The 13,753-nt window shown below is 44.0% G+C and overlaps 1 protein-coding gene across 1 annotated transcript in view; it reads left to right on the forward strand.

Moving 5' to 3' along the window:
- Positions 1-1,756: 1,756 nt before the first annotated feature.
- GTF2F2 (general transcription factor IIF subunit 2) overlaps positions 1,757-13,753 on the forward strand; it is a 132,451-nt gene continuing 120,454 nt past the window's right edge. Inside the window, exons 1-2 of the mRNA XM_006083525.3 lie at positions 1,757-1,994; positions 9,299-9,372. Of these exons, the coding sequence (XP_006083587.1) occupies positions 1,929-1,994; positions 9,299-9,372 (140 nt within the window). The 5' untranslated portion in view covers positions 1,757-1,928. The remainder of the gene's footprint in view (positions 1,995-9,298; positions 9,373-13,753) is intronic.

A 13,753-nucleotide genomic window follows, 5' to 3' on the forward strand; every position in this document is an offset into this window, starting at 1 on the left:
CTGTTACACTGTCAAATCTCCAGAGTAAATCTGTGAATCTGGTTCAAATAGCCCCTGTCCTCCTTTTCTCTCACAGCTTGTAAGTATCCCTCCTTAAGCAGGAAGGGGGTTTGAAAAGCACAGATAGGGAGAGTGTGTTCTTTATTCAACAGTGGGTGAGGGCTAGATACTCAATAAATTGTGGGATTTTTTTTCTTCTTTTCTATATAATCATTTTCCAATATTCACCTCTTCTTTTCTTTGGCCATCTCTTCTTTAGCTATTTTGTTTTCCCCCAATCCCTGTAAACACACACACACACACACACACACACACACACACACACACGACCCATAGATCAAGGCCAAGGTTCTAATCCTTTACTCTAAAGTTCATTACCAGGGTGCTCCAGACTAGTTTAATTTCCTTCTTGCCTGGTCTCATATTTAAATTTATTCCTTGTATATGATCAAAGCTTAAAGCAGCTCTCATCACTCACTTGTCCTTTATACATACAGTATTAAGGCCCTTTCCCAAGCTGTGGCACAAGAATGCAAACTTTGTTTTCAACACATGCACGGTCTTCCATCTTTCCTATTAGTTTATCCAGCTGATCTCAGAGGCCTACTGGCTTTTACTGGCCCTGTGCTCACAGACATAGAATTTCTTCAATTATGTGCATGGATGGGATGCATGATTCAATACATTACTTGCCATTTCAATCTTACAATATCTTACTGTTTGTTTTTCTTCAGCAAATATTCATTCAGCCGAAGCCTATTGAAATCTGTCCATAGCACTGTGCTAGATGTTGTGGATATAAAACAAATAAAGCACTATTTCAGCCTAGGAGGTGCTCATAGTCTAGAAAGAAAAGGCAGCATGTAAACATGTATATTATACTGTGATGTCAAGCAAAATGAACTTCCTCTGGAGGAGTTGATAGAAGGCCTCAGAGGATGTGACACTTCTAATAGTCTTGAAACCTACTAGTAAGTGGGAGTTGGCCCAGCAGAGGATGGATTGGGAGAGAGTGAGGGTAAGGGCAGAATAGAGCATCAGAGTGAAGAGGATCCAGTGTGCAGAGGCACTGAAAAAAATTGAGGAAGATACTGATATTTTGGGGGAGATCTGATGGGCTCAGTGTAGTTGGATGTGCGTTGGATTGAATAGTAGTGATCAAATTGAGAGGACCTGTGTAGAAAGGATTGAATTTTATTCTAGAGGCAGGAAGAGAGAGGGGAAACTGTTCAAGCAGGGGAATTTAACAAGCAGGTTTGTCTCTTACAAGTCTATTGTCACTAATCTAATTACATGGACTCCAGGTTTTGGAGTCTGAGTGTCCTGTTTACTTAATCAGAGTTGCTCAGGGTAGCCTCTCAGTTGAGTTACTGCTTTTTCTTCAGGTCTAGAAACAGCATGTTTTCAGTATACCCAAAGGCTACTTAGTCTGATCCCAGTGCCCACTTGTGCTAATTCCCATAATTTATTTATTACTACAACACTGTCCTCCAAATGCTGTTTCTCCTTGGCCAGGTTGGACATATATTGACAGCCTTTGTCTTTTTGAGCTCTATTTTTCTGTCTTGACCCTTTCCTCTTGCAGTTCTGTTGGCCTAGTAGTCTTTAAATGCATTGCCTGCCTAAGTTCTTTGGCCCATTCCCTCTGTTTAAGCTCTAGGACACAGCGAGCACCAGTAGCCACGCCCACTCAAAAAAAAGTTTGCCGACAGGAAGTTTGTCTGCACCAGCGAGCCGTACTGACGGTGGAAGTGCGCAAGCGCAGTTCCCGGCTCCCAGTGGCGAGCTCCTCTTTCCCGGGGTTTCCACCTTCCTGGCATCCGGACACTCGCCCCCAGCACCCAGCACCCAGCACCCAGCCCCCAGCACCCGAGCCCCCAGCACCCGAGCCCTGCTGTGGGTCGCACTCCTCTTCCGGCAACACACCCATGGCGGAGCGTGGGGAACTCGACCTGACCGGCGCCAAGCAGAACACCGGAGTGTGGCTGGTCAAGGTAAGGCTCGCGCGGCTCTGGCTTGCGCTCCTCCTGGTGTGAGTAGTTTGAGTTACTTCGTGCGCCTTTTAAAGTTCCTTATGGTCCTCTTCACACACCTTGGGAGGCACGACTCGTTGCTACGCTCGCTTTCAGACCAGGAAATTAGTTTAGGGCACTGCAGTGTCTTCAGCCCGAGTCCGAACGGGCCTGGAATGGATTTCCGTCCCCCTCCACCCGGGTTTTCTGGGCTCTGTCTTGGTGTCCCGATTTGAGCGGTGCAGTTTACCCCAGGCCGAAGAATTTCTACACCTTCTTTTGGTGAAACTGATTCTAGGCTTAAACCTGTAAAGGAAGTGGAGAGTGTCTGCTTCCTGTAGAGTTTCCCTGCCAGAAAGTAGCACTGCTCTCCGCGTCCCCGCACGGGGGCTCGCGGGCGAGCCGAGGCAGCGCCGAGCCCACGCAGGGAGAGCCATTGGATTGGAGTGTTCTTCCAGAGCACGGCTGGATCTCCTGAAACAGACCGTCAAGAAAAGTGTTTTGTAAAGAGAGCAATCTTGATTAGCTCTTAGTGAGCACAGTATTTGTGCTTTACTTTTTCACACCGGTGAGTTGTTTCTTATGAGAACTCCATAAGATATATGTATGTTCAAAATGTGATTATGAGTCTTTGAGCCTCTAGGAAAATGGTTTGTTAAATTTTAAAAAACTTTTTTCGTATGGCTGGATTATCAAGTAGATCTGAGAGGCCCTTCTTGTCCACCTTCCTAAAGCAGGTCATTTGCCAGCCGGTCAAACCTGGTATTATTCTTCAGAGCACTTTTCACTTCTGAAGTGATTCTGTGTTCACGTGTTCAGTGTTGGTCACCTCCCTCTCCCTGCGCTTGCGCACCCACGCACATTCCACGAGCATAGGATCCTTGCCTGTCAAGCCCAGAATTGTGTTTGGCACATGGTGATTGCTCAACAGATATATGATGAATGGATGAATGATGCCTTACTTGTCAACCCTAGCCTTAGTCTCTGGCACTCATTTGACTTACCACAGCTACCTCAGTATGACTTGAAAATATGGAATAAACTAGAGGCCTGGTGTCCAACATTCGTGCACTGGGGGGTGTGGGGGTTCCTTAGCCCAACCTGCACCCTCTCCAATCTGGGAGCCCTCAGGGGAGCCCTCTCCATTCGGGGAGTTTCTGTCTGTCTTTGCAATCGTATGAGCGAATTGTCTGTGACCCCAACTCAGTTTGGTTTGTTGCTCACAGAATAATAGAGGCTTTTTTTTTTTTCTTTGCTCCATTGGTGGAGATTTCCTGGAAGCTTTAGGATATCTTCCCTTTAATTTTTCCTAGACACTCTGATTTTACTTATGTCTCTCACCTTTGCTTTCCCTCCATCCCCCACCGCAACAGTAACGTGCTCCAGGCTCACTTTGCTCTAGTGCAGTGGTTCTCAACCTTGGCTGCACATTAGAATCACCTGGGAATCTTTTTAAAATCCTGATTTCTGGGCCTCATCCTCCAGAAATTCTGTTTCTTTGTTATGGGGTGAGGCCACAACATTAGTAACAAAGAAACAATTTCCAGAGGATGAGGCCCAGAAATCAGGATTTTAAAAAGATTCCCGGTGAGGTTGAGACAGCCCCGGTGAGGTTGGGACGGCCCCTGGTAAGCCAAGAAAAATACCACATGAACTCACTCATTTATGGATAATAAGGACCATGATAGACTGATGAACAAAAATGGATACAGAGGCAGAGGAGCATTGAGCAGGCTGTCAAATTACAGTGGGAAGCCTGGGGAGGATTGGGGGGGCGGGTAGGAGATCAACCGAAGGACTTGTATGCATGCATATAAGAATAACCAATGGACACAAGACACTGGGGGGTGGGGTTGCCGGGGGAATGTCAAGGGGGGGAAAAAAGGAGACATGTGTAATACTCTTTGTAATACAGTGGGGCCTTGACTTACGAGTGTCCCAACTAACGAGTTTTTCGAGATACGAGCCATCTCTCGGCCGATTTTTTGCTTTGAGTTGCGAGCTAAAATTTGGGTTACGAGCCAGCTTCAGATACCCCACCGCTAGTTGGCACAGCGAACGTCACAGTGAACGCCACAACATCAGCCCAGCATCACGTGTCTCACTCGTTCACAATTGATTTGACATACGAGTAATTTGAGTTACAAGCTCCTTCCGTCACGGAACGAATTAAACTCGTAAGTCAAGGCCCCACTGTACTTTAAGAAATTTAAAAAAAAAAAAAAAACAGTAAAAAAAATAAATAAATAAAAAGATTCCCAGGAGATTCTAATGTGCAGCCAAGGTTTAGAACCACTGGTCTAGGACAGTGGTCGGCAAACTCATTAGTCAACAGAGCCAAATATCAACAGTACAACGATTGAAATTTCTTTTGAGAGCCAAATTTTTTAAACTTAAACTATATAGGTAGGTACATTGTTATTAACTTAATTGGGATATTCCTAAGGCTTAGGAAGAGCCACACTCAAGGGGCCAAAGAGCCGCATGTGGCTCGAGAGCCACAGTTTGCCGACCACTGCTCTATACCTTTCAATCTCTAGTGCAGGACAGTGTTAAAGGCTGTTTCTGACTAATTGGATTAGACAAAGACTCAAAGCCTCCAGAGACCACCTCTGTCTACAGACTAATAGGATTTTGTGTGAGGCGAACGTGATAACCACTACACTACGGAAACCTCCAACCAGACTAATAGGATTTTGAATCAACCCCAGGCAGTTATCCTCGGGTGGTGGGGGAGTTTTTTTCAACAGGGTGGGGCAGTTGCTTCTGCCTGGAGGCTAATCTCTTAAGTGGCCTCAGGGCAAGGTGTTTTCCAATAGAATGTGTCAACTATCTTCCCCCCAGGCAAGGCAGATGACTGGGAAAGATGTCCCCCGCTGTGTGAGGGAATGACTCAGCCTCGGGAACTTGGGGTGTCTGCCTTCTGAGCTCTGTCCCCTGAGTCCCCAATCCTGGGTTCTGCTCTCACAGCTCATGTCCATTTCACCCTCCCTCTGCCAGAGCACTAGGTAGATGGCTCCACAGGGAATTTTTGTGCATTGGCCCTTTAAGAGGGTTCCTGAACTTTCAGCTCCACTCCCTGGCAGACAGCACCCCTCTGCTTTTCACAGCCAGATGTTATGTGGGTACCTTCCTCAGTTCGGTGCTCTCTGCTGGGGAGCCCAACTTCGGGATTAGATCCCAGAGTTCTCAGTGGCACCCCCCTTCCCACCCACAGCTGAGATATCTTTCTGGGATTTCAGTAGCTGTCTGTGGGTGCCTGGCCAGCCCTTTCGCGCCTCCGCCCCTCCTACCAGTCTCTATGACAGGGGTGGGCAAACTTTTTGACTCGAGGGCCACAATGGGTTCTTAAACTGGACCAGAGGGCCGGAACAAAAGCACGGATGGAGTGTTTGTGTGAACTAATATAAATTCAAAGTAAACATCATTACATAAAAGGGTACGGTCTTTTTTTTTTTTTTCAAAAGGGCCGGATCCGTAGTTTGCCCACGGCTGCTCTATGAGGTCTCCACCTTCAGTCCTTGGGTATTAGGGTTCTTTCCTGTGAGTTTTCCATTGATTATTCAGGAAGCCTTTCTGTATTTCAGTTGTAATTCCAGCTTGTTCCTGGGAACATGTCCATGCAGCATCCTTCTACTCTGCCGCCATTTTTCTTTTAATTAAATCTTTATTGTTCAGATTATTACAGTTGTTCCTCTTTTTCCCCCCATAGCTCCCCTCCACCCGGTTCCCACCCCACCCTCTGCCCTCAATCCTCCCCCACTGTCCTCATCCATAGGTGTACGATTTTTGTACAGTCTCTTCCCGCATCCCCCACACCCCTTTCCCCCCCAAGAATAGTCAGTCCACTCCCTTACTATGCCCCTGATTCTATTATAATCACCAGTTCATTCTGTTCATCAGATTATTTATTCACTTGATTTTTAGATTCACTTGATAGATGTGTATTTGTTGTTCATAATTTGTATCTTTACCTTTTTCTTCTTCTTCCTCTTCTTAAAGGATACCTTTCAGCATTTCATATAATACAGTGGGGCCTTGACTTACGAGTTTAATTCATTCCGTGACGGAGCTTGTAACTCAAATTACTCGTATGTCAAATCAATTGTAAACGAGTGAGACACGTGATGCTGGGCTGATGTTGTGGCGTTCACTGTGACGTTCGCTGTGCCAACTAGCGGTGGGGTATCTGAAGCTGGCTAGTAACCCGAATTTTAGCTCCCAACTCAAAGCAAAAATTCAGCGGAGAGATGGCTCGTATCTCGAAAAACTCGTTAGTTGGGACACTCGTAAGTCAAGGCCCCACTGTACTGGTTTGGTGGTGATGAACTCCTTTAGATTTTCCTTATCTGTGAAGCTCTTTATCTGACCTTCAATTCTGAATGATAGCTTTGCTGGATAAAGTAATCTTGGTTGTAGGTTCTTGCTATTCATCACTTTGAATATTTCTTGCCACTCCCTTCTGGCCTGCAAAGTTTCTGTTGAGAAATCAGCTGACAGTCGTATGGGTACTCTGTTGTAGGTAACTGACTGTTTTTCTCTTGCTGCTTTTAGATTCTCTCTTTGTCTTTTGCTCTTGGCATTTTAATTATGATGTGTCTTGGTGTGGTTCTCTTTGGGTTCCTTTTGTTTGGGGTTCTCTGCGCTTCCTGGACTTGTAAGTCTATTTCTTTCACCAGGTAGGGGAAGTTTTCTGTCATTATTTCTTCAAATAGGTTTTCAATATCTTGCGCTCTCTCTTCTTCTGGCACCCCTATAATTCGGATGTTGGTACGCTTGAAGCTGTCCCAGAGGCTCCTTACACTATCTTAGTATTTTTGGATTCTTTTTTCATTTTGCTTTTCCGGTTGGGTGTTTTTTGCTTCTTCGTATTTCAAATCTTTGACTTGATTCTTGGGATCCTCTAGTCTGCTGTTGGAACTCTGCATAATATCCTTTATTTCAGTCAGTGTATGCTTAATTTCTAGTTGGTCCTTTATCACAACCTTGAGGGTCTCACTAGATTTCTTGAGGGTCTCACTACATTTATCGGCGGTCTCACCAGACATTTTGAGGGTCTTACTAAATTTATCAGTGGTTTCTAGAAAGTTCTTGAAAAACCTTATAAGTGTGGTTTTGAACTCTATATCCAGTCGTTTGCTTTCCTCCATTTCTGTCATTTGTGACCTGTTTCTTTGTCTCCGCATGTTTTATGCTTCCCTGTGTTGGTAGAGTGGCTTTCTGTGCTAGGTGTCCTATAGGGCCCAGTGGCTCAGCCTCCCCAATTACCTGAGGTGGACACTCTTGGTGCATCCCTTTGTGGGCTGTGTGCACAGTTTTGTTGTAGTTAAGCCTTGATTGTACAGTGGGGCCTTGACTTACGAGTTTAATTTGTTCCGTGACGGAGCTCGTAACTCAAATTACTCATATGTCAAATCAATTGTGAACGAGTGAGACACGTGATGCTGGGCTGATGATGTGGTGTTCACTGTGACGTTCACTGTGCCAACTAGCGGTGGGGTATCTGAAGCTGGCTCGTAACCCGAATTTTAGCTCACAACTCAAAGCAAAAAATCGGCCGAGAGATGGCTCGTATCTCGAAAAACTCGTTAGTTGGGACACTCGTAAGTCAAGGCCCCACTGTAGTTGGTATCACTGGGAGGAATTGACCTCCAGGCCAGTTGGCTGTGAGAATCAGCTGTGTCTGCAGTAGGAGAACTTCTGTGCTGGAGACACCCTTCCGGGGCAAGACTTGCTTCAGTGGGGCATTGGTGCTCACTGAGTCTGCCCCCTGAGTGTGTCCCTTATGGATCTGAGGAGTTGTAATCTGGATGGTCCCACTCTGACCACTGGGTACACTGGCTCTTGGATCTCTAAGGAGGTGCTAATTTAGCCTCTGCCTGAGGCTACCCAGCAGGAGCTATGGAGAGATCTGCAGATTCCTCTTCTTTGTTTGGGATTTGGAGGTGCCCAGATGAGGCCCAGCTGTGAAGCAATGGAAGCTGCTGTGGGGCCTTGGGCCTTCTTTTGGATGTTCTGGGTCGCTCTGACCCAGCTGCTGTTTGTTAGGTAAATTTAGATTGCTAAGGGCCAGGTCATTCATATGCAAAAGCCTCTGCGCACAGCTTGGGTGGGGCAGGGTCTCAGGGAATCAATAGGGTGGAGCAAACAGCTATGGCTGATCCTCAGTCCTACCCTAAGAGGCCCTGGGTCTCAGTGTCCCGAGGTAATCGCTGCAAGCACTTCTGAGAGAAAGCTGCCCTCGAGTTCCGCCCGATGCCAGACAGTCCAGTTTCTTCCCGTATGAGTCTGGGTCCCCAGAGACTCGCCCAGAACTGGAGTTGGGGCCGTCGGGAGCTTGTGTCTCCCTCCCGAATGAAAAAGACAACTGTGTCCTCAGTTGCCAGCCCTTTCTGTGCACACCTCCGTACCTCTGCACTTTATTTCCGCACCTCCTCTGAGTCTCAGTGTGCTTTTCTCTTTCCTTCTAGTTGTAGAATTTCCACTCAGCCAGCCTTCCTGTGGTTCTGGATGTCCGTTTTGTCTTTTAGTTGTATTTTTGAAGTGGTGTGCAAGGTAGCAATTTCAGGTGTTTACCTATGCCGCATCTTAGGCTTCTTTGAGAAGTCTTTTCTGGTAGCCTTTCTCATCTCTGAACTTCGACTTAGTTGGGACATAAGTTAATACTTCATTATTGTTAAGTTCTTTGATCTCTTAGTTTTGTGTCACCAACTTGATTGACTTCAAGCTCTTTGAGAACTAAAGTAATTTCTTACATATCTTAATATCCTTATAGTGCAAAACATATAACGAGAGCTTGATACTAATGATTATTTATTACAGGCAGAAAGTAAAATAGAAGCAGTATATCATTTTATGTTTAAAAAGATTTCTTAGTAGCATGGAAGGACCTGGAGAGTATCATGCTAAGTGAAATAAGTCAGAGAAGGACAAGTATCACATGATCACACTCATATGTGGAATCTAAGTAACAAAATAAACTGATGAACAGAGTAGATCCAGAGAACATGGAAGCATGGAATAGAGTTTGGACTTTCAGAGGGACGGTGGGTGAGGGTGGGTGGGTAGGAGGTAATCAACCAAAGACCTTGAATACATATATGCATAACCCATGGACACATAATAGGAGCTAAAGGCCTGGGTGTGGGGCGGGGGGCAGGCTGGAGGAGGTCAATGGGGGAGAAATGGGGACATATGTAATACGTTCAATAATAAAGAATTATTAAAAAAAAAAAGATTTGTTAGTGTCCAAAACATAGTCTAATTAGTATTTTACTTTGTTTTAGGTTCCTAAATATTTGTCACAGCAGTGGGCTAAAGCCCCTGGAAGAGGTGAAGTTGGGAAACTGCGGATTGCTAAGTAAGTTGTTTATATATTTTTGGCATTTTAAAAAGCTGTTTAAAAAATTTTCATAAGTGCTTTTATTTTTTATTTTTATTTTCTTTTTTAAAAAATATATTTTATTGATATTTTACAGAGAGGAAGGGAGAGGGATAGAGAGTTAGAAACATCGATGAGAGAGAAACATCGATCAGCTGCCTCCTGCACACTCCCCACTGGGGATGTGCCCGCAACCAAGGTACATGCCCTTGACCGGAATCGAACCTGGGACCCTTGAGTCCTCAGGGCGATGCTCTATCCACTGAGCCAAACCAGTTAGGGCTTCATAAGTGCTTTTAAATGGAATTACAGTCCTAGCCGGTTTGGCTAAGTGGATAGAGCTTTGACCTCTGGATTGAAGGGTCCCTGGTTCGATTCTGGTCAAGGGCACATGACCGGGTTGCGAGCTCTATCCCCAGTAGGGGGCTTGCAGGAGGCAGCCGATCAATGATTCTATATCATCATTGATGTTTCTATCTCTCTCTTCTCCCTCCCTCTCTGAAATCACTAAAAATATATTTTTAAAAATTGTCATTCTTAGGAATTCGGTTTGAAATTTATTTTTAAAAACATGGAATTTCACTCCTTTTCAGAATTTTACCTGGAAAATGAGATGTAATGAGCATGTCAAAGTTCGTCAAGAGATGGTTAGATGCCCTGTAGGGAGCCATGTGTGCACACGGGTACATGCACAAACACACTCGCACTTCCCCCCTACTGACAGGTGTAAATATAAAGTCAAATTTATTGGTAAAATTTATAGGCAGTAAAGCAGCAGAATATGTAGTTCCCTCATTTCTCCATCCTTTCCACATCCTGTGAGAAGGTGTACTTGAATTGGCATAACTGGATGTGTCAAATTAAGTTCTTCAGTAGAAGGATTTTGCCATTGTGCCACAAAGTTTAAAGTGGTGTCACTTTAAAGTTTCTTCATTGCAGGTAGGGAATACCTGGTAAACAATGTAACAGTGTAGCTTCCTGGTGGAGAAAATGGCCTTATTAGAAAGGGAATCCTACCAAGCTCAGCCAGTGGCAGCCAGAGGCCTTGTGTTCTGTTCTTTCTGTCCATTCATTCTTAATCTAACTCTAGCCAGATTTTCATGCCTGCTTTGAAACAGCTCTTGTTTATCACCATTGTCCTTTTCTTTATCAAGATTTTGCTTCAAAGCAAACCACCCCAAAATGTAGTGGCTTAGAACAAAAACCATTTTATTTGCTTATAATTCTTTGGGGCAGTCCTGGTTATGGCTGGCTTGGCTAATTTTCCTGGCTAGAATGGCCTCACTCGTGTCTTGTCTTTGGCTTGCTGTCAGCTGGGGCAGTGGCCATGTGTATTTCATCTCCAGCATGCCTGTTCACATGGTGGTGAAAGCAAAAGAGAAGACACCCCAATCCCCAAGCACTTTGCAAGTCTGTTCTTGCATCTTATTTGCCGAAGGCCTAGTCACCAAGGCTATTCCCACAGAGATGCCCAATTTCAAGGGTGGAGCAATAGATTCCACCTCGTAGTGTGAGTTACTGCAAGAATTTGTGGTCCATTTTTGTAGTCTTCCACATCTGTATTCCTAAATCTAACAGACAGCTAGCAGCCCTCTTAACTGACCTTTAACAGAATTTAACATAGATGATCACTTCTATTCCCAAACCCTTTCTTCACTTCACTTCCGGGACACCACTCTCTTGATTCTCCTCTTTCCTCACTGGGTGTTCCTTCTCAGACTCTATTGCTGGTTTCTTCTCATCTCTCAGTCTCTAACTGTTATATGACCCTAGGGCTCAGTGTTTAGTTCTTTTCTTCTCTCTCTTTGACTGACTTCTTAGGTGGTCTCATCTGGTTTCATAGAATATCAGGTTGTATTTAAAGATATCTGAAGTATGGCCTCTCCTCTGATCTCCAAGACTCATATGTCTGAGCACTTTGATATTTCCTTTTGGATGTCTCAGAAGCATCTTAAACTTAATAATTGCTCTTCCTCTGTTCCTTCTTTCTGGAACACTCTTCCTTTGAATCCCCAAGGCTAGTATTAGTTCAGTGAGGCCTTTTCTAATTATCCTCTCTCTCCCTCTCCCTTTCTCTCTGAAATCAATAAAAATATATTTTAAAAAAACAAATTTAGTAATGCTATGACAAGCTTAGTAATAATAGCTATTTTATTCTTTTTTGCTGCTGTTAATTCTTACCCGAGGATATTTTTTCATTGATTTTTTTTTTAGAGAGAATGGAAGGGAGGGGGAGAGACAGAGAAACATCGATGTGAGAGAGACACATTGATTGCTTACCTCCTGCATGTACCCCCACAAGGGCCAGGGACCGTGACCCTTCAGTCTGCAGGCCCACTCTCTAGTCACTGAGAAAACTGGTCATGGCACTATTTGTTTTTAAATATATTTTTATTGATTTCAGGGAGGAAGGGAGAGAGAGAGAAACATCAATGAGAGAGAATCATTGATCAGCTGTCTCCTGCACGCCCCCTGTTGGGGACTGAGCCTGCAACCTGGGCATGTCCCCTTGACCGGAATTGAACCTGGGACCCTTCAGTTCGCAGACTGACACTCTAGTCACTGAGCCAAACCAGCTAGGGCCAGGGTGCTATTTTATTCTTTAGTTCCAAAAGTGAGATAGTTAGAAAATCAAAATGTGAACATTTTTTTTCTAATTAAAAATATTTATTTATTACTTTTTCGGTGGGGGGGTGGGGGACGGGGACATAAATTTGTTGTTCCACTTATTTATGCATTCATTAGTTGTTTATCATATGTTCCCTGACCAGACATCGAACCCACAACCTTGGCATATCAAGCCGACACTAACCAACTGAGCTACCCGGCCAGGACAGAATGTGAACATTTTTATTTTTAAGGCATAAGTTTTTCCTGCTGCTTCTCCAAAAGTATATAACCTGGACATCTTTTTTGCCTAAAATACCCACTGTTTGTATGCAAGGACTATACCTTTTTGGGAGTGGGAGGGTGTCACTTTAAAGTTTCTTCATTAATCCATTCAGCTGTGGAATTTGGATTTGGTGGACACCCTCTGGATTTTGTTCTTTGGAGGAGCAATGCTGTATTTTTGGATGATGTCATGTTTTAAACATAGTTTATATACTAAGTATTTTGTTCTTTATCTTACTTACTTTTGTTTAAAAATATGCTTTAAGCCCTGGCCGGTGTTGCTCAGTTGGTTGAGCATCTTCCCAAGAGATCTCTGGTTCAGTTGCTAATCAGGGCACGTGCCCGGGTTGTGGGCTTGATCCCCCAGTAGGGAGCGTCCAGGAGGCAGCCATCGATGTTTCTCTCCCATTTTGTTTTAACAAGATATGGATTGGAAGCAGGCATGCTTTTATATCCAAAGTTCTTAAGGTTAGGTAGAGACAGGCAATTTCTTCTTTTCTGAAAAAATAACTACCCAGCCAGCTCTGTGGTTAGAGTGTCGGCCCACAAACCGAAGAGCGTCGGTTCAATTCCCAGTCAAGGGCATGTACCTAGGTTGCAGGCCCAATCACAGCCTGGGTTGGGGTATGTGCAGGAGACAACTGATGGATGTGTCTCTCACACATTGATGTTTTTCTCTTCTTCCCCCGCCCCCCTCCAGTTGCTCTAAGAATCAATGGGAAAAATATCCTCAGGTGAGGATTAACAACAACAACAACAAAAAACCCCCACTACATATTTAATAGCGGAATCAGGCTTGAATTCAGGCCTTTGAGTGGTTAGAAAACTCAAGCAGGTTCTAGTTCCAGCTCTTTCACTTACTTTGTATAGGTCATGTAATCTGTGTTTAGATCCTTATCCCTAAAATTGCCTGTTTTGTAGGCCTTTTATGTGTATTCAGTGAGATAATATGGAAATTATTTGTTTATTTAACTTATAAAGTGGACATATTCCTGGAAAGTTGTAGATAAATCACATTTTTGTGAGGTGTTCTACTCTTGTTAAAATAAAAATGAATGTATACTTTTAAACAAAATCTGTGGTGGTCTTTTTTCTGGAATCCTTGGTAATACAGATAATTACCTACTTTTTGTTACAGACTTCAGACTATCTTATAATTGGTTTTACTGGAAATGGGAGCCATACAATAAAATCACAGAATTGTATGTCACTGAAGAAAGGCAGGCTAAAGGAAAAATGTATTTAAATAATGAACACGTAGTATTGTAAAATGACCACACTAGAGCTCAAGCCTGAGTCCTAGTCCTAAGTGGCTGTTGATCATTACCTTTGGCCTTGGGCCTTATACATCTAAGACTTAGGTTTCTTGTTTGTAAAATGTGGATAATAATGCCTTCCCAACCAATTCAGAGAGTGTTTATGAGACAAATGAAATAGCTTATAGTTTCTTTAAATGCTTTGTAAAATC

This window comes from Myotis lucifugus, unplaced genomic scaffold, assembly GCF_000147115.1.
Source record: "Myotis lucifugus unplaced genomic scaffold, Myoluc2.0 scaffold_7, whole genome shotgun sequence".
NCBI lineage: Eukaryota > Metazoa > Chordata > Mammalia > Chiroptera > Vespertilionidae > Myotis > Myotis lucifugus.